This window comes from Salmo salar, chromosome 09 (genome assembly GCF_965601325.2).
Source record: "Salmo salar chromosome 09, fSalSal1, whole genome shotgun sequence".
Classification (NCBI taxonomy): Eukaryota; Metazoa; Chordata; class Actinopteri; order Salmoniformes; family Salmonidae; genus Salmo; species Salmo salar.
The window spans coordinates 126,363,903-126,384,637 of record NC_138299.1 but is presented as its reverse complement, the minus strand read 5'-3'; the positions used below and the strand labels follow the sequence as shown (position 1 = coordinate 126,384,637).

Here is a 20,735-nt window from a genome sequence, read left to right as displayed (position 1 = left end):
TTTTTGCTCTATCAGGAACGAGTTCAACTTGGATAACTAGTTGAGTTGGGCTTGTCAAGCTAAAAAGTTATTGCATTCCGTCTACTTGTTGAGGAGGAGGAGCAGTCATCTGACCGTGTTGTTCACAGAGTTGGGACTCATCTTCATGGCTCGGCTGGCGGGCTTGGTACACGTCAAGAAGATGGGCCTGTAGAGAACACATACCAGATAAACAACACAGAGAGGTACAAGAAGTCATGTAGTTACACAAGAATAGAGTGCAATAAAGTACTCATGTTAATATTGTAACAGTGCGTAACAATGTCATTGCTGGTGAATGATTTGGCCAAGTAGATGGAATCGTGGTGGTTTGGAATGAGAGCGATTCATAAGGGAATTATTTCATGAGCTAGTGTTGCTGCTCAACCCACCTTGCTGTCCATGACAGCTTGATTGTTTCAACCTTAACCAGAGCAATGTTGTAGTCATAGAAGTCTTTCACGTTCTTGTCGCTGAGTCCATCAATGTTGTACTGTGGGTGCGGGATTACAGACAACACCTTCGCTACCACCTTTCCTTCATAACCTGGGGGACATTGGCATGAGTTTGATACTTACTAGTAAGCATTACTTAGGGATGAAAGGCAGAATAGACATCACCTTTTTAATAATCTGAATAATCACTAGTCTGATCGAAATAATCAGTTATCTGTTATCTATAATCTGTGTTATAGATTGGTATTTCTAAATGGGCAGACACATTGCCAAATGACCCATAAACATTTTGAGGTCAATGCAGAGACCAATGTGCAATTAGGTAGGGTACTGACCATGCTTCACAGTCACTTTTTCTTGGTCCACTTTCTCCTAAAATCTGATGGCAGAAAAGCAGTGAGCTGTGGTCAGGATCCAGTTCTGGGTCCCGATGGAGCCTTGGCAGGTCTCAGACTTAGCGCCAGTCTGAACCTGAGAGTAGAGGGATGAATGGAGGATTTCGTTTTACTGTAGATTCATTGGTACTGTATTTAGGTATGTCTTTGATAGTGTTTATTGGGTACAGTTATGTTATGTTAAATAAGGCTTACAGTGATGACATTCACATGCCACGGTCTGGTTTAGCCTTTCTTGGTGGATCCAAACACTTTTGTGTCATCACTATTACATTTTTGACTTCATTCTACCTGGTTCTGCCATTCTAGTGCTAAATATACCACATACAAAGACTTTAAAACAGATTTTTTTTAATTTATTATAAAATGCACTTGTCACTGAAATACAGGAATATCACTGAAATATAGTCACATATTACTGAAATACAAACACATTACTGAAATACAGTCACTTTGATATTTTACGTAGCAATTGTGCACCAATATTGCATTTTAAAAGCCTGGTATATTAAATAAAGTGCCCTTTAATATAGACCACATCGGGAATTCAATAAATCATTTTTTCTTTATGAATAAAGACTTGCTAATGTGCCAGAATTCTGTCCCTCATGAATCATTTACATCTGTTCCTCATTTTAAGGTCAACCCTGTGACGTGAACTGAACTCTTGTTTTTATATGGTGAAAGCTTCCTTTTAAAATGTTATTTTTTTTCTAAAGAAACATTGAACATCTAATAGTCAAATCATGTAAAAGCAGGTGAGCTGGTTCTACTCTTTTTGGCCATTTTCTGGTGTTTAGTGTCAGAAAACTGAGTGGATCGAGCATAACAGGTCTACCCTGTTATTCATAGATAGGCGGGCTAGAAATCGTTAAATTGCCACTCCCTGTTGCACACAACAAGCTCCCTTTCCCCCTGTCACAAGGGGATTTATGACTGATTTAAGATGAAATCATCCACCTTGTTACAGTCAACCCTGTTATGGTCAACCCTGTTATGGTCAACCCTGTTACTTTATTTGGCACTTAACAGGTCCTTACTATTGTCGTTTTTTTTATTTAACATCTTCAGATGGGAAAACTTGTTTTTTATGAAGTTGAACATGTGCTCTTTATGACGAAATGTTAAAAATAGGTGAAATCAAAAGTTTTTTTGACCAAGTTGCACTTCTCCAAAGGCACCTAGTCGGTGGAACGACTCACACACATTACTGAAATACAGATGTACATATGACTGAAATACAGACATGACTGAAATACAGACACATGACTGAAATATAGACATACAGTACTAGGTAAAAGTTTGGACACATCTACTCATTCAATGGTTTTTCTTTATTTTTTTCAAAAGAAACATTGAACATCAAATAGTCAAATCATGTAAAAGCAGGTGAGCTGGTTCTACTCTTTTTGGCCATTTTCTGGTGTTTAGTGTCAGAAAACTGAGTGGCTCGAGCATAACAGGTCTACCCTGTTATTCATAGATAGATAGGCAGGCTAGAAATCGTTAAATTGCCACTCCCTGTTGCACACAACAAGCTCCCTTTCCCCCTGTCACAAGAGGATTCATGACTGATTTAAGATGAAATCATCCACCTTGTTACGGTCAACCCTGTTACGATCAACCCTGTTACTTTATTTTGCACTTCTAACAGGTCCTTACAATTGACATTTTTTTATTTAACATCTTCAGATGGGAAACCTTGTTTTTTATGAAGTTGAACATGTGCTCTTCATGACAAAATGTAAACAATAGATGAAATCCAAAGTTTTTTTGGACCAAGTTACACTTCTTCAAAGGCACCTAGTCGGTGGAACGACCCACACACATTACTGAAATACAGACACGTGACTGAAATATAGACATACAGTACTAGTCAAAAGTTTGGACACACCTACTCATTCAAGGGTTTTTCTTTATTTTTGCTATTTTCTACATTGTAGAATAACAGTGAAGACATCAAACTATGAAATAACACATATGGAATCATGTAATAACCAAAAAAGTGTTAAACAAATCAAAATATATTTTATATTCTTCAAAGTAGCCACCCTTTGCCTTGATGACAGCTTTGCACACTCTTGGAATTCTCTCAACCAGCTTCATGAGATAATCACCTGGAATGCATTTCAATTAACAGGTGTGCCTTGTTAAAAGTTAATTTGTGTAATTTCTTTCCTTCTTAATGCGTTTCAGCCAATCAGTTGTGTTGTGACAAGGTATTTTATTTTATTTAACCTTTATTTATCTAGGCAAGTCAGTTAAGAACAAATTCTTATTTACAATGATGGCCTACCAAAAGGCCTCCTGCGGGGACGGGGGCTGGGATAAAAATAAATAAATATATATATATACAGTTGAAGTCGGAAGTTTACATACACCTTAGCCAAATACATTTAAACCCAGTTTTTCACAATTCCTGACATTTAATCCTAGTAAAGATTCCCTGTCTTAGGTCAGTTAGGATCACCACTTTATTTTGATAATGTGAAATGTCAGAATAATAGTAGAGAGAATGATTTATTTCAGCTTTTATTTCTTTCATTATGTTCCCAGTGGGTCAGAAGTTTACATACACTCAATTAGTATTTGGTAGCATTGCCTTTAAATTGTTTTACTTGGGTCAAACGTTTTGGGTAGCCTTCCACAAGCTTCCCACAATAAGTAGGGTGCATTTTGTCCCATTCCTCCTGACAGAGCTGATGTAACTGAATCAGGATTGTAGGCCTCCTTGCTCGCACACGCTTTTTCAGTTCTGCCCACAAATTTTCTATAGGATTGAGGTCAGGGCTTTGTGATGGCCACTCCAATACTTTGACTTTGTTGTCTTTAAGCCATTTTGCTACAACTTTGGAAGTATGCTTGGGGTCATTGTCCATTTGGAAGACCCATTTGCGACCAAGCTTTAACTTCCTGACTGATGTCTTGAGATGTTGCTTCAATATATCCACATAATTTTCCTACCTCATGATGCCATCTATTTTGTGAAGTGCACCAGTCCCTCCTGCAGCAAAGCACCCCCACAACATGATGCTGCCACCCCCGTGCTTCACGGTTGGGATGGTGTTCTTCGGTTTGCAAGCCTCCCCCTTTTTCCTCCAAACATAACAATGGTCATTATGGCCAAACAGTTCTATTTTTGTTTCATCAGACCAGAGGACATTTCTCCAAAAAGTACAATCTTTGTCACCATGTGCAGCTGCAAACCGTAGTCTGGCTTTTTTAAGGCGGTTTTGGAGCAGTGGCTTCTTCCTTGCTGAGCGGCCTTTCAGGTTTTGTCAATATAGGACTCATTTTACTGTGGATATAGATACTTTTGTACCTGTTTCCTCCAGCATCTTCACAAGGTCCTTTGCTGTTGTTCTGGGATTGATTTGCACTTTTCGCACCAAAATACGTTCCTTTCTAGGAGACAGAATGCGTCTCCTTCCTGTGTGATATGACGGCTGCGTGGTCCCATGGTGTTTATACTTGCATACTATTGTTTGTACAGATGAACGTGGTACCTTCAGGCATTTGGAAATTGCTCCCAAGGATGAACCAGACATTTGGAGGTCTACAATTATTTTTCTGAGGTCTTGGCTGATTTCTTTAGATTTTCCCATGATGTCAAGCAAAGAGGCACTGAGTTTGACGGTAGGCCTTGAAATACATCCACAGGTACACCTCCAATTGACTGAAATGATGTCAATTAGCCTATCAGAAGCTTCTAAAGCCATGGCCTAATTTTCTGGAATTTTCCAAGCTGTTTAAAGGCACAGTCAACGTAGTGTATGTACATTTCTGACCCACTGGAATTGTGATACAGTGAATTATAAGTGAAATAATCTGTCTGTAAACAATTGTTGGAAAAATTACTTGTGTCATGCACAAAGTAGATGTCCTATCCGACTTGCCAAAACTATAGTTTGTTAACAAGAAATTTGTGGAGTGGTTGAGAAACGAGTTTTAATGGCTCCAACCTAAGTGTATGTAAACTTCCGACTTCAACTGTATATATAAATATAGGACAAAACAGACATCACAACAAGAGAGACAACACAACACTACAAAAAGAGAGACCTAAGACAACAACATAGCAAGGCAGCAACACATGACAACACAGCATGGTAGCAACACAAAATGACAACAACATGGTAGCAGCACAAAACATGGTACAAACATTATTTGGCACAGACAACAGTACAAAGGGCAAGAAGGTAGAGACAACAATACATCATGCAAAGCAGTCACAAATGTCAGTAAGAGTGTCCACGACTGAGTCTTTGAATGAAGAGACTGAGATAAAACTGTCCAGTTTGAGTGTTTGTTGCAGCTCGTTCCAGTCGCTAGCTGCAGCGAACTGAAAAGAGAAGCAACCCAGGGATGTGTGTGCTTTTTGGGACCTTTAACAGAATGTGACTGGCAGACTGGTAGTGGTGGTATACAGAAAATAGCCCTATTTGGTAAAAGACCAAGCCAATATTATGGCAAGAACAGCTCAAATAAGCAAAGAGAATCGACAATCCTTCATTACTTTAAGACATGAAGGTCAGTCAATACGTAAAATTTCAAGAACTTTGAACGTTTCTTAAAGTTCAGTCACTAAAACCATCAAGCGATATGATGAAACTGGCTCTCATGAGGACCGCCACAGGAAAGGAAGACCCAGAGTTACCTCTGCTGCAGAAGATAAGTTCATTAGAGTTACCAGCCTCAGAAATTGCGGCCCAAATAAATGCTTCACAGAGTTCAAGTAACGGACACATTTCAACATCAACTGTTCAGAGGAGACTGTGTGAATCAGGCCTTCATGGTCGAATTGCTGCAAAGAAACCACTACTAAAGGACACCAATAAGAAGAGACTTGCTTGGGCCAAGAAGCATGAGCAATGGACATTAGACCGGTGGAAATCTGTCCTTTGGTCTGATAAGTCTAAATATGAGATTTTTGGTTCCAACCGCCGTGTCTTTGTGAGATGCCGAGTTGGTGAACGGATGATCTCCGCATGTGTGGTTCCCACCGTGAAGCATGGAGGAGGAGGTGTGGGGGTGTTTTGCTGGTGCCATTGTCAGTGATTTATTTAGAATTCAAGGCACACTTAACCAGCATGGCTACCACAGCATTCTGCAGCGATACGTTATCCCATCTGGTTTGCGCTTAGTGGGACTATCATTTGTTTTTCAACAGGACAATTACCCAACACACCTCCAGGTTGTGTAAGGGCTATTTGACCAAGAAGGAGAGTGATGGAGTGCTGCATCAGATGACCTGGCCTCCACAATCACCCGACCTCAACCCAATTGAGATGGTTTGGGATGAGTTGGACCGCAGAGTGAAGGAAAAGCAGCCAGCAAGTGTTCAGCATATGTGGGATCTCCAGGTGAAGCTGGTTGAGAGAATGCCAAGAGTGTGCAAAGCTGTCATCAAGGTAAAGAGTGGCTACTTTGAAGAATCTAAAATATATTTTGATTTGTTTACCACTTTTTTGGTTACTACATGATTCCGTATGTGTTATTTCATAGTTTTGATGTCTTCACTATTATTCTTCAGTGTAGAAAATAGCAAAAGATAAAGAAAAACCCTTGAATGAGTAGCTGTGTCCAAACTTTTGACTGGTACTCTATGTCTGATTGAAATGCAACATTTTACTGAGATACAAAAACATTACTGAGAGATTATGAATGTTGTTGTTTGTAACAGTAACTTCTGACTCTTGTATCTCCCTTACCATCTCAGTACTCACCCTCTTTTACAGAGACGAAGGAGAAGGCCGCACACAACAACAGAGTGACAGCATACATGACAAGTATCTGTTTATTCCTATCAGTCTCTGTTGGTGTCTGACTAAAAATATATGTCTACATGTTACTAAGTAGTTATCTTATTTGATGAGTGATTATCCATTAAAGAACCCCAGCGACCACAAAAGCATGGATTGAGTAATGTTTTCTCAGAACTGGGTGAGTTCACTTTACATTTACATTTATAACACATTTATAACATTATTATTCATGTGTTGGTATCTTTATTTTAACTGTAATATTTTACTTCGAGACTCAAATAGCCTCTGATATTAAGAAATTGTTGCATCGTCTACCGAGTCAGTAATAAAGGGGACGACTATGAATGGAAAGGAGAAATGTGGGTTGTACAACAAAAACTTAAATCTGGCTGCAAATTCTTTTAACGCAGTTCCACTACACGGTCCCAACTTCACCCCAAGTTAGGGCCATGCTGACAATACACTGTATGATTTGCAAATTACTCAGTTTGTGCTTGCCATTGTCTGTGTGTGTGTTAGTGTGTGACAAACATTTTAGGAGATTAGATGATCATTATGTGTATCATAGAGAATTTACTCTGAGTGCCCCCTACACCTCACTCCACCCAACCCCCTCCTGCCCCAGAGCTCAGTCCTCTCAGCTGACTCGGCTTTGTGGAACACTGTGAAGGGAGTTCTATGCGTCTTTTATAACAAATTACTCACCCTCAACTAAACAAGAACAGACTGCACATCTACCTACCTCACACACACAGACACACCATGACTTAATAAAGTGATGAAAGGAGAAGCGGACTATAAACACTTGGGGCACTTTCACTGGATTTTAAACCTGAAATTGGTGGACAATATATTTTTTTACATTGTGGATGTATATAGATATATCTTTTTTGTATTCTTAACAAAATTATGAATCAATCACTCTGGGAAAATGCAGGCTTTTTTTATCTGTCACATTGAGCTTTTCTGCTGAAACGTTTCAAAGCTACCTTTTCACCTTTCACATTCCAACAAACATGTTGTTGATGTGCTATTAACAACAACACATGACTACATTGGAGTAGGTATTAGGATGTGGATGCTTAATGTTTCCCTGGAAGACTGAAACTGAACTTTAACCAAAGATGACAGACCTCACCGAAGTATCTGTTTACTCAGAATCCTCTGACATTTACAAGGTGAGGACAGCGATAGCTTGTGTGGGCCTGGAATTCTGGTTCCAATTTTTGATATCAACCTTGTATTCATGGTGGGAAGTTACTTGGCGTTCCATGTTATACCAGTTGTCTTTGCTTTTCACAGAATGTTTTCTGCAACCCCGCATTTGAGCTTGATGGTGAGCATGAGGAGAAAGTGGAAGGATTCAGTTCTGCCAGTACTGCCATGGCCCTAGAGCCAGTAAAGAGCCCAGCTGCAATCAGTGAGTCTGACAACCTAGTTTCCCTGTTCCATAACATCACACCGGAGTTGGATACACAACAGGATTGGTTGTTTCAGATGCCAAGACCTATTCAATTTGATCTAGCTGTTGTATTACACCATTGGAAAGTGGAAACAAAGATTCTAGGAGGGACAGGAATGTTCTAACTGAAAGTAAAAAAAGAAAATGTATTTTGTTTTTAGGGGGTAGATCAGCTTTAATATTACAGATAGATTGTAGCTTTCATCAATGTAATTGTCTGCATCATTTCCAATCCCCCATATATATTTTTGTAAATATATACAGTACCAGTCAAAAGTTTGGACACATCTAGTCATTCAAGGGTTTTCATTTATTTTTTTACAATTTTCTACATTGTAGAATAATAGTGAAGACATCAAAACTGAAAAAACACATATGGAATCATGTAGTAACAAAAAAAAATGTAAGAAAATCGAAATATATTTTATATTTGCCTTGATGACAGCTTTGCACACTCTTGGCATTCTCTCAACCAGCTTCACCTGGAATGCTTTTCCAACAGTCTTGAAGGAGTTCCCACATATGCTGAGCACTTGTTGGCTGCTTTTCCTTCACTCTGCGGTCCAACTCATCCCAAACCATCTCAACTGGGTTGAGGTCAGGTGATTGTGGAGGCCAGCACTCCATCACGCTCTTTCTTGGTCAAATAGCCCTTACACAGGCTGGTGGTGTTTTGGGTCATTGTCCTGTTTAAAAACAAATGATAGTCCCACTAAGCGCAAACCAGATGGGATGGTGTATCGCTGCAGAATGCTGTGGTAGCCATGCTGGTTAAGTGTACCTTGAATTCTAAAAACGTCACTGACAGTGTAACCAGCGAAGCACCCCCACACTATCACACCTCCTCCTCCATGCTTCACGGTGGGAACCACACATGCGGAGATCATCTGTTCACCGACTCTGCGTCTCACAAAGACACGGTGGTTGGAACCAAAAATCAAAAATTTGGGCTCATCAGACCAAAGGACAGATTTCCACCGGTCTAATGTCCATTGCTCGTGTTCTTGGCCCAAGCAAGTCTTTCCTTCTTATTGGTGTCCTTTAGTAGTGGTTTCTTTGCAGCAATTCAACCATGAAGGCCTGATTCACGCAGTCTCCTCTGAACAGTTGATGTTGAGATGTGTCTGTTACTTGAACTCTGAAGCATTTATTTAGACTGCAGTCTGAGGTGCAGTTAACTCTAATGAACTTATCCTGTGCAGCAGAGGTAACTCTGGGTCTTCCTTTCCTGTGGCGGTCCTCATGAGATCCAGTTTCATGATATTGCTTGATGGTTTTTACGACTGCAATTAAAGAAACTTTTAAAATTCTTGAAATTTTCCAGATTGACTGACCTTCATGTCTTAAATTAATGACGGACTGTTGTTCCTCTTTGCTTATTTGAGCTGTTCTTGCCATAATATTGGCTTGGTCTTTTACCGAATAGGGCTATTTTCTGTATACCACCCTTACCTTGTCACAACACAACTGATTGGCTCAAACAAATTAAGAAAAAAATACATTCCACAAATTAACTTTTTACAAGGCACACCTGTTAATTGAAATCCATTCCAGGTGATTACCTCATGAAGCTGGCTGAGAGAATGCCAAGAGTGTGTAAAGCTGTCATCTAGGCAAAGGGTGGCTACTTTGAAGAATCTAAAATCTAAAATATGTTTTGATTTGTTTAACACTTTTTCCATATGTGTTATTTCATAATTTTGATCTCTTCCCTATTATTCTACAGCGTAGAAAATAGTAAAAATAAATAAAAACCCTGGAATGAGTAGGTGTGTCAAAACTTTTGACTGGTACTGTATATACATTGCCTTCGGAAAGTATTCACACCCCGTGATTTTTTCCACATTTCTTAGGTCACAGCCTTATTCTAAAATTAATTAAATTTTGTTTTTCCACCTCATCAATGTAAACATAATACTCCATAATGACAAAGCAAAAACAGTTTTTTAGAAATTCTTGCTAATACATTAAAAATAAAAAACTGAAATATCACACAGTATTCAGACCCTTTAGTCAGGACTTTGCTGAAGCACCTTTGGCAGCGATTACAGCCTTGAGTCTTCTTGGGTATGATGCTACAAGTTTGGCATACCTGTATTTGGGGAGTTTCTCCCATTCTTCTTTGCAGATCCTCTCAAGCTCTGTCAGGTTGGATGGGGAGCGTTGCTTCACAGCTATTTTCAGGTCTCTCCAGAGATGTTTGATCGGGTTCAAGTTCGGGCTCTGGCTGGGCCACTCAAGTTCATTCAGAGACGTCCCGAAGCCACTCCTACGTTGTCTTGGCTGTGTGCTTAGGGTCATCCACACAGCATGATGCTGCCACCACCATGCTTCACCGTAGGGATGGTGCCAGGCTTCCTCCAGACATGCCACTTTGCATTCAGGCCAAAGAGTTCAATCTTGGTTTCATCAGACCAGAGAATTATGTTTCTCATGGTCTGAGAGTCTTTAGGTGCCTTTTGACAAACTCCAAGCGGGCTGTCATGTACCTTTTACTGAGGAGTGGCTTCCGTCTGGCCACTCTACCATAAAGGCCTGATTGGTGGAGTGCTGCAGAGATGGTTGTCCTTCTGGAAAGTTCTCCCATCTCCACAGAGGAACTCTAAAGCTCTGTCAGAGTGACCATCAGGTTACTGGTCACCTGCCTGACCAAGGCCCTTCTCCCCCGATTGCTCAGTATGGCCATTTAGAATGATGCAATCTATATGGCACAGCTGTCAATTTTTTGGTCCTTAAATGAAACTGGTATCTTTTTTTATTCATCACAATTTTCTTTAACCAATTTTGGTCTTTAATGCAGGCAAGTTCCTTACTTTTTCCCCCTTTTACTTGCCTCTTACATTTTTGCGGTACAACTTCAAATGTTCTTAACCACCCATGTCTTTCCTCCCATCTTCCTCCCTGTGTATGTGTGTGTGTGTGTGTGTGTGTGTGTGTGCGCGCGCACGTGTTGGTTTGAGTGTGTGTGTGCATGTGTACTTGTGTATGTGTCCCAGTCCGAGGTGTGTTCAGTGTGTGTGTGATGCGTCTGCGGGGTCCGTGGTGTAGCTGGGGGGCCGTGGTGGTCTCTGTTGCTGCTGTGCTCCTGGTAGCAGCCCTGGGCCTGGCACTGGTGCTCATCTTCACACGTGAGTGACGGGGGGGTAGACGACAGTGGGAGGTGTGGGACCACACAGATACTGTAAATCCATATAATTCTATGGGTGGAACAGTGGGAACCTCTGATCCTCAACAGGAAGTGTTCACTGAGCACTTCCTGAGCACTTCACTCATCTCTCAAAAAAGCTGGAAGAACCCTAATGAAAAAAATCTCAATCTCATAGACACCTACATATTTATGGACACAATGTCCTTATTTAAACTAACATTGCCAATTCATACACTATATGGTCCCTTGAGCATGGAATAGCAGTGCAGTACTTGTGCACATCACAAGCTTGTGTCATTCACTAATGTCCTCTTACTCTATCTCTCACTGGGTTCTTTACCCCACAGAGCTAAAGGGGCAGAGTGTGGATGAGGAAGTGGTGTCGACCAATCCCCTGAACTTGTTGACTGGAGATGGACTGCCCCGTGGTCTACCCACAACCCCCACCAACCACAGTCAGAGGGACAGTACAGTGGCCCCACAGCCAGCCAGATACCCTACCCCTGAAACTAGTGAGTATTTTTCTACTACAGTTGTATCCATAGAAATAGAATAAGTAGTTATATTCCAATGATTGTACCTTACAGATATGTACTTACCTACAGATACATACAATACAATAATAATACAGTAATTTTCTCACTGTCTGTCTGTCTCAGGATGTGGGGGCGTATTGACAGACTCAGAGGGTAGCTTTAGCTCCCCCAACCACCCTGGGTCGTATCCCCCGGACTCGCTGTGTGTCTGGGTGATCCGGGCGCGCCCTCCATCCCTGGTCCAGATCCATGTGTCCTCTCTGACCATAGAAGGACCATCCCCCTGCCTCTTTGACTGGCTGGAGGTTCAGGAGGAGACGGAGCAGCCTTCTGTTGTCACCAGGTGGGTCAAACGTACTGTATCTAAACTTGTTCGAGGTGGAAGATGCCTCTAATCACAGATCCAGGATCAGATTAACATACGTGACTATGGGCATGTTTTACACACTTCTGAACCTAATGCATGACAGCCTCTTGAAAAATCATACTCTTCATGACACACTGTGGCAACTAGGTGGCATACAAGTTCTGTATAGATGGCAACTGCCTACTTTCTGGCCCTGAATTTTTTGCGGTTCTGCTGTTCAGGGATTTTAGGTGAAGAATAAAGATGAATTAGGATTGCCTTTTGGGGCTGACATTTTAAAAGTTAATGTTATCGCCACCCTAGGTTCTGTGGCAACGTGGCACCCCCTACTGTGAACACCAACAGCAGCACTGTGTGGGTGACCTTCCGCTCTGACGGGAGCATCGGAGGCAGTGGCTTCATCGCCCAGTACCACGCCATCACACTTGAACAGAGTGAGTACTGGGTCAGAGGTAGAATCAACAGACACACTGAACTGATCTTTGCTTCAGGAAACATGTATTTTCACAGTACATTAACATATACCATCAGCAATGTGTGTGTCTGTTCTCAGAGAGCTGCTCCAGGGAGGAGTTTATGTGTGACCATGGGCGCTGCATCCTGCCTGTGTCAGTGTGTGACAGCCAGCCCAACTGTCATGACCACTCTGATGAGGCCAACTGCAGCCACAAGCACAAAGGTAAGAACAGGGTGTACAGCACAGTACACACTCAGCATCACAGTGACTTATCTGCATACATACAGCAGCTCCAAGCAAAATAATGCCTTGCTCATCACAAAGTCGTGAGGAAGCCTGGTAATCAATTCTAGTAAATGGGCAATCGTTTGCTTATCTATGCAAAACTAAACATCACCGTTTTTTGCTATGTTGTTGAACAGAGTGTGGGGGCAAAAAGACTGGACTCTACGGCTACCTGGCAAGTCCAAACCACCCAAAGCCTTACCCTCAACAACAGGTACCTACCTACACCTGATCTAGTAAACCATCACCAACATCACCAACATGCATCGTATCTAATTGGCATACCCAGCCATATACCCAGAATAGACTTCATGAAATCCTACCATGGTAAATTAGGTTTAATCTACTCTTATTTCTCCGTCAGTTGTGCACATGGCAGATCTCTGTTGAGGAGGGTCATGTGATCAGGCTGAGTTTCCGTAACTTCAGTCTGGAGACTCAGGACGTGTGTGAGTTTGACTATGTAGAGGTGCATGACAGTGCTGATACCGGGGCCGGCAGAGTACTCGGACGGTAAGACCTATTATAATAGCTTCCCAATGTTTTTATTTCATACACTACCAATGAATTAGTTCAGAAGGGTTGAAAAAGGAATGCTCAAAGCAAGTACATCCAGTCAAATGAAATTTTCTAAAATCAAGCATAGGTGTTGTATGACAATATATGACATTAATACAGAACCAGTCAAAAGTTTGCAAACACCTACTCATTCAAGGGGTTTTCTTTATTTGTACTATTTTTTACTATTTTCTAAGTCATCAAAACTATGAAATAACATGCAGAATCATGTATTAACCAAAAAAGCATGAAACAAATCTAAATATATTTTATATCTGACATTCTTCAAAGTAGCCACTCTTTGCCTTGATGACAGCTTTGCACACTTTTGGCATTCTCTCAACCAGCTTCATGAGGTAGTCACCTGGAATGGATTTCAACTAACAGGTGTGCCTTGTTAAAAGTTCATTTGTGGAATTTATTTCCTTCTCAATGCGTTTGAGACAATTAGTTGTGTTGTGACAAGGTAGGGGTGGTATACAGAAGATAGCCCTATTTGGTAAAAGACCAAAGAACAGCTCAAATAAGCAAAGAGAAACGACAGTCCATCATTACTTTAAAAGATGAAGGTCAGTCAATGCGGAAAATTTCAAGAACTTTGAAAGTGTCTTCAAGTGAAGTCGCAAAAATCATCAAGCCTTATGATGAAACTTGCTCTCATGAGGACCGCCACAGGAAAGGAAGACCCAGAGTTACCTCTGCTGCAGAGGATAAGTTCATTAGAGTTACCAGCCTCAGAAATTGCAGCCCAAATAAATTCTTCACCGAGTTCAAGTAACAGACACATCTCAACAGCAACTGTTCAGAGGAGACTGAGTCGGGCCTTCATGGTCGAATTGCTGCTAAGAAACCACTACTAAAGGACACCAAAAATAAGAAGAGACTTGCTTGGGCCAAGAAACACGAGCAATGGACATTAGACCGGTGGAAATCTGTCCTTTGGTCTGAGTCCAAATTTGAGATTTATGGTTCCAACAACCGTGTATTTGTGAGATGCAGAGTAGGTGAACGGATGATCTCTGCATGTGTGGTTCCCACCATGAAGCATGGAGGAGGAGGTGTGATGGTGTGAGGGTGCTTTCCTGTTGACACTGTCAGTGATTTATTCAGAATTCAAGGCACACTTAACCAGCAAGTCCCACTAAGCACTTGCACTTAGTGGGACTATCATTTGTTTTTCAACAGGACAATATATTTTGATTTGTTTAACACTTTGTTGGCTACTACATGACATATGTGTTATTTCATAGTTTTGATGTCTTCATTATTATTCTATAATGCAGAAAATAGTAAAAATAAAGAAAAACCCTTGAATGTGTAAGTGTGGCTATCTTTTGACTGGTACTGTATGTGTACCATAAAACATTCACAACAGTAACAGCACTCTTCCTTGATAAGACAGTGTACTGTAGCCTGTAGTAGCCTAGCCTGTGGTGGGGACTCCTATGGTTGCAAAACAGAACATGGTCACAAACAGATCTGGGACCAGGCTAATTGTACCCTACTGTACAACAGCCTGTAACACAGTACTACTGTTACTGTACCACAGCCAGCTCTAGTGTTCCTTCTCTATCCTGTCCCAGGTACTGTGGCACCAGCCTGCCTCCTGAGCTGACCTCCTCTGGGCCTCAGATAACCGTGGTATTTGTGGCTGACGAGGGTGTGGCAGACAGTGGCTTCAACGCGTCCTACCAGGCCATCTCCCTCTCCGAGAGTGAGTCCCCCCCACACACACACATCGGTAGTGTTCAGTAGGACAGACCGTAGAAAAAAGTTTAGCAACAATAAACAAAACTCTGGTTTTATTGGAATATTTCAGGTAGGACCATCCTCGTTTCACTCTGTTTCAAAACGTTTCCTCCTTACTGAACATGACCTAGATCGGTCTCCCTGTATCTAGTCTGTTATGCTCTTGTAAACGCAGAAAATAAGCCAATTTATTAAAACATCTAAAAGTGGTTTAGTTAACGGAATTACACTGGAAATATGAGGAGTGGATCACCTGTTTCCTTGTTTGTGACAGGAACATGCAGTCCTACTCAGTTTGCCTGCAGCAGTGGGGAGTGCCTGCACCAGGAGTGGCTGTGTGACGGCTGGACTGACTGTGCAGACGGGACAGATGAGCACGACTGTGACAACTCGACCTATCCCACTTTCAGTGAGCCAACAATACACACATCATATTTGTTTGATTCCTACAGCAATAACACAACTGCTAAGCTTTCAAGTAGAATTACTCCATTATGACAGATTAGTAACCTTTTCTGTATTTGTATCATACCTCTCCCCCAGGCTTGTCCTGTGAGCCCATTGAGGTGGAGATGTGTCAGGGCCTGAGCTACAACCTCACCTCCTTCCCCAACATCTGGCTGTCCATCGCTGACCAGAGAGAGGCAGCCACGCTGCTCCGTCAGTACATGGTGAGAACGCACACCTTGCCTGTCAACACACAACCACACAGAACAATATACATTTTTCTTGAATGTGTTTTTAGTTAACTTGAACATTGTTTGTAACATAATATAGGTGCATAGCAGTGGAGGCTGCTGAGGGGAGGACGACTCATAATAATGGCCAGAATGGAATCAAACACATGGTGTTCATGTGTTTGATACCATTCCATTCAAGCCATTCCACTCCATTCCAGACATTATTATGGGCCGCCCTCCCGTCAGCAGCCTCCACTGGTGCATAGCAATATGTTGTTTCATCCACGATAAACCAACTACACACTGAAAAAGACCATGAAAGGGATGTGCGGACCTCCTTTAAGTGTTTGATTCTGATGGAGGTAGATACTGTACGGCCGCTCTATAACGCTCTCCCCTGTGGTTATTACCAGGTGCTGATGGAGCTAGCGTGTTTCCAGCCCCTGCGCAGGCTGGTGTGTGGGATGTTCATGCCCCACTGCAGCCCTCAGGGAGGGGTGCTGCAGCCCTGCCGGTCAGTGTGCTCCTGGGCAGCGCAGCAGTGTAGTCAGGCCCTGGACGTCTTCACCTTCAGCTGGCCCTTCAACTGCCACCTGCTGCCTGACTCCCAAGACCCTATGGAGTGCTCCAGCCCTTGAAGTATAGCACCTGCCCCATTCATTTGCTACAGTACAACCATAGTTATGAGATGAATCCAACACAGGACTATAAGAACGCTTAAGAATACCATCAAAGCTCCAATCTTTTCAAGGAATCTTGGGAGTCTTGCAGTCTCGCTTGGACACTGAACATCATCATCTAAGGACCTTTACATGCAAAAAGAATCACAATGTTGCACTTCTGCTGCCTCTATATGGTTCTAGCCTTTTACAGCATAATACAGATGTATGGAACAGAACCGGTTGGAGTTAACGTGGGAATAGAAAATAAATGTACGTATTAATAAAAACAATACTGATTTTGACATACTGTAGCTTGATGTTTTGCAAATGTGTGTGATAGAACCATACATTTTTTGTGTAATGAATTTGACTGAGACAATAACTGTACGTTTTACATCAAATGCTATTTTTTTGCACTATATTTATTTCTGTCTGCACGTCATATAAAATAATGATTGATCCTATCCAGAAACCTAAGGAAATAACATTTCAAAAAAGGATAGAATCGTAAAACATTTGTATTGCATCTTCTGACACACCGAAACATGGTGCCTTACCTTCATATGGTTAGTGAATGAATGAATGAACTGCAAAGATTTTACCTTTCCAGGGAGAACCGCAGATTTTTATGTCAGTATAGCAAAATACAGTGACATTACAATCCAAAGTGGCTTTGACATGGAAGTTGATTGTTCCTTACATGACCCTACCTGATATCTCATTTATTCAATATATCACTTCTGACATGTATGCTTACAGTATATGGGATACATTGATTATAAGAAGTCCTCAATTGATACATAAGCCCCAATGATCAATTTCACATATGAAACAAATAATCAAATTATACCGTAATCACACATACACTATACTTTACAAAAAAACAGTAGTGATGGCTGCAATGATTGGTTGTCATGGCGGTGCGATGAGTTTGAGCGTGTGTTCGAGGGCCACAGCAGTGAGGCCCCACACGCGGTGCTTCCCGTTGCGGAACACGGGCAGGGTGTATCCGTAGCACTCACCGGTACGAAAGTGGGTGTATCCTTGATTCTGGGAACTGCATACGTGGGAGAGCGACAGGGTGAAAATCTCTTCTACCTGAGAGAGAATGGAGAATGTCATTTTAACTCCATGTTAGTTGGTATTCGTGTTAGTTCAGCCCTAAGGAAAACGGAGTTCTTGTAACTGTACCTCGGCAGGATTTGGCTTGAACGACAGCGCCTCCAGGGGGCCGAGGTTGGCCAGTACAGGGGCTATCATCATTCCCGACTGAGAGAAAATGTGCCATGATTAGGAAAAGCGGCAGATCAACAATTTACATAATGAAGACATACTCATTAAGAAAAGTTTCACTGAAAGAATACTACCCCATCTCAACTGATCTAGTGCAGAGTGCCAATGCTTCACATAGAGATGAATGGGGATCATGAAGGATTATGGGTAGGGTTAAGGTCCTCACCATATCCCGGATTGGTTTCAGCACGCCCCACACTTGGTTTGTTGCCACAGTGATGCCCAGTTCCTCACAAGCTTCTCTCAGGGCGGTGTCCACAACGTCCTTGTCTGAGGGGTCACGCTTGCCTCCTGCAAAACTGGACATTCACACAGCACTTTGTCAACTTCCAGCTTTCTATACAACTTCATACATTCATTTATATGACAATGTTTTTCTCAAAACACACTAATAAAGTTGTCATTTTCAGAGTTGTTAAGTTATGTCATGACATCATATGTCAAACATTAAATAGCCCCAAAGCAGTGGGAATGGTGCAGGAGTCTGTGGTTACCTGACGTCGCCTTTGTGTCTGCCCTTCAGTGCTGTGGATCTGAGGGTGAACAGGAAGGCGGGCTCTCCCTCCACAGAGCAAAGAGAGACCAGCACAGACGCCCACTTCCCCTGGGCCCCACTGGGCCCCCTTTTCCCCCGGACGTCTTTCTCATACAGAGCCACATTAGGCTTCAGGCTCTGCCGGCAGCGCGCCTCGTTCACCAGCGAAAGGCACTCCCTCAGGGCACCCTCAGGGCCGGAGGCAGCAGACTGGTGCAGGCCGTGGCTCTGGAGTGAAAGGAGTCGCTGGGGATCCACAGTCCACTGTTTGGGTGTGGACACAAGCAGTCTGTGAAAAATGTCCTTGTGAATCTTGCCACTTTGAACAGGACTGTAACTATTACTTTTAACACTAAATGTGATGTTGACCTTCACCTCAGCAGACAAACATTGGCTACCATTGTCAGTTTGCCTCCTTTGTAGAAGGCACTTACGGTCACTAGAACATTCGGGGGCTTTGGAATTGTCCAAATGTTCCAATGAAGTGGTTTTCCAAGGGTCACAGGCTACTATCACCGGCAGTCGTGGTGTATGTTTCAAAGAGACAAAGCTAGAGTCCTGAGACAATTGAGGTCGGTTGGGAGGGGTGGCTTTTTGTAAGGGGTGTTGAGGTGCAGCGTTTAGGAGACAGCTTTCACAACCGGAGGTGCTTCTGCTAACAAGGTGTGAAGAGATGGCTGAAGAGAGGGGCACTGCCTCCTCCCTTCCACCATTCCCTCCATCCCCCTGACAGAGACTTCTCCTTGCTTTGGATCCATTCCACCTCTGACAGGCGTGTTCAGGTAGGGCAGGCACGCGGGGGTCTCTGACAGACAGCAGCAGCAGGGTTCTGACAGGGCATGTCAAGGCCAGAATTTGTGGACTCCTGAACATTCTTGAAAATAGAGATGAGACAAAAGAATAATTTCCTTTGCTCCACTAAACAAGGCTCAATGGTTAACTTATGTCAATAAAAAAAGTACGCCTATTTTGACATGAGTGCAGTACAAAGAAATAGGATGTCCTCACTCTTCCCTGCAGCAGTGATTCTCAAACCTCTACTCTGGGACCTCCCGCAGTTCCATGCATTTCCAAAGCTAGTACACCTGATTAAACTTGCCAATTAATGAAGCCCTTAATTAACTTAAGTGAATCAAGTGTGCTAACGTTACTTCAGTATAACACAATTTTGACACGTCTGGGGGTCCCCGAGGTGAGGTTTGAGGACAGCTATTTTAGACTACTGCAAAAAATTATATATATAATAAGTGTAACATGGGTCATTTTCCTGATTGCACATTGTGTAATCTGTAGCTAATATTGTGCAATTACGCTGCAAATTCAAGTTGCTGTCAGCAAGCAAGCTAACGTTAGCTGCTAGCCCAATGCATACTCAATCTGGCAAATGGCTAGCTAGTTTTACAACCACTATTCAACGTTACGTTTCTTAGAATTCAGCTACTTTCAAAATTGTTTGAAGTTAACATTAGCTATTACCAAAGTTGTCAAACAAATCCGATTCTCGTCATTGGCGGCTAGCTAGCTATAGCTAACATTGTAGCTAGCTGGTTAGGCAATGTACCCAAGCTGTCAAAAACATTTTTGCTAGCCGGTTAGCAAATGCTATCAAGTTTTTTTTAGCATGCAACTAGTACGAAAAAATAAAGTTAATCACATCTCAAAAGGATCCCAATCTTATTCCACGTCCGGTAAGAAACGGAGGTTAATGAAACCTCCCAACAACCTCTCTAAACAACAATATGAATGTTGCATAGCGGTAGACGCCTCCCCTTGAACATCTGTAGTAGCTAGCTACTGCACCAGTACCAAATATGTCCCTGAAAAAGCTTATTGTCATCACTTGCCCTCACGAGGTGAAACGATATCAACCATTTAGAGATGCCATACCACAAATAATATAAGGCCTGTCAAACCATTAATTAAATATTATACATTTATGTGAAGTTATTATTTACAAAAGAAAATAGCTAGGAGTTGACTAATTTCTTATTTGAAGCAGGGCAATTCCACGGTGACAGAATTTCTATGACTCAGATTTTTCACAAAAAATGTATACCAAACAAAATACATAGATTTTTATATGTTTAACAAACCACACAGGTCTAATCCCAATGACAACTTTGAACAATTTACACTGAATATTTTACAAAACAACATTTACTGGAAGAACTGGGCAGATGCAAAGTTTGGTAACAGAATTTCTGTAAACTCTCCCTCAGTTCTTTACATGTATTATGTAACCATGTTTTATAAAATCTCTTAACCCATTTGTTCCCAACTTTTCCCAGACTTGCCACTATGCAAATCTTATGCCATAATCCTATCATGTAATTCATATTCTTTTTATATATGTGTGTGTATACACAAAAG

General features: G+C 41.9%; 2 protein-coding genes across 4 annotated transcripts; one reads left to right on the top strand and one right to left on the bottom strand.

The window, feature by feature from the left end:
* Window positions 1-9,955: 9,955 nt before the first annotated feature.
* On the top strand, window positions 9,956-16,839 carry LOC106612628 (membrane frizzled-related protein-like). The gene is made up of 11 exons (XM_014213970.3): window positions 9,956-11,223; window positions 11,591-11,755; window positions 11,903-12,122; window positions 12,450-12,580; window positions 12,700-12,825; window positions 13,026-13,102; window positions 13,253-13,401; window positions 15,030-15,160; window positions 15,470-15,604; window positions 15,739-15,866; window positions 16,289-16,839. The coding sequence occupies exons 1-11, from the start codon at window positions 11,067-11,069 to the stop codon at window positions 16,511-16,513; spliced, it is 1,644 nt and encodes a 547-aa protein (XP_014069445.2). The 5' UTR covers window positions 9,956-11,066; the 3' UTR covers window positions 16,514-16,839.
* Window positions 16,840-16,941: 102 nt separating this feature from the next.
* Window positions 16,942-20,188, bottom strand: LOC106612629 (uncharacterized). 3 transcript variants are annotated; one of them, XM_014213974.3, is made up of 5 exons: window positions 19,842-20,188; window positions 18,325-19,239; window positions 17,997-18,129; window positions 17,729-17,806; window positions 16,942-17,635 (listed from the first exon to the last, which is right to left on the bottom strand). In XM_014213974.3, exons 2-5 carry the CDS (start codon window positions 19,236-19,238, stop codon window positions 17,450-17,452), a joined length of 1,311 nt encoding a protein of 436 aa, XP_014069449.1. In that variant the 5' UTR covers window position 19,239; window positions 19,842-20,188; the 3' UTR covers window positions 16,942-17,449. The 3 variants fall into 3 exon arrangements, with proteins under 3 accessions (XP_014069449.1, XP_014069448.1, XP_014069447.1); XM_014213973.3 differs by having other exon boundaries at window positions 20,020-20,188; XM_014213972.3 differs by having other exon boundaries at window positions 18,325-20,188.
* Window positions 20,189-20,735: the final 547 nt, after the last annotated feature.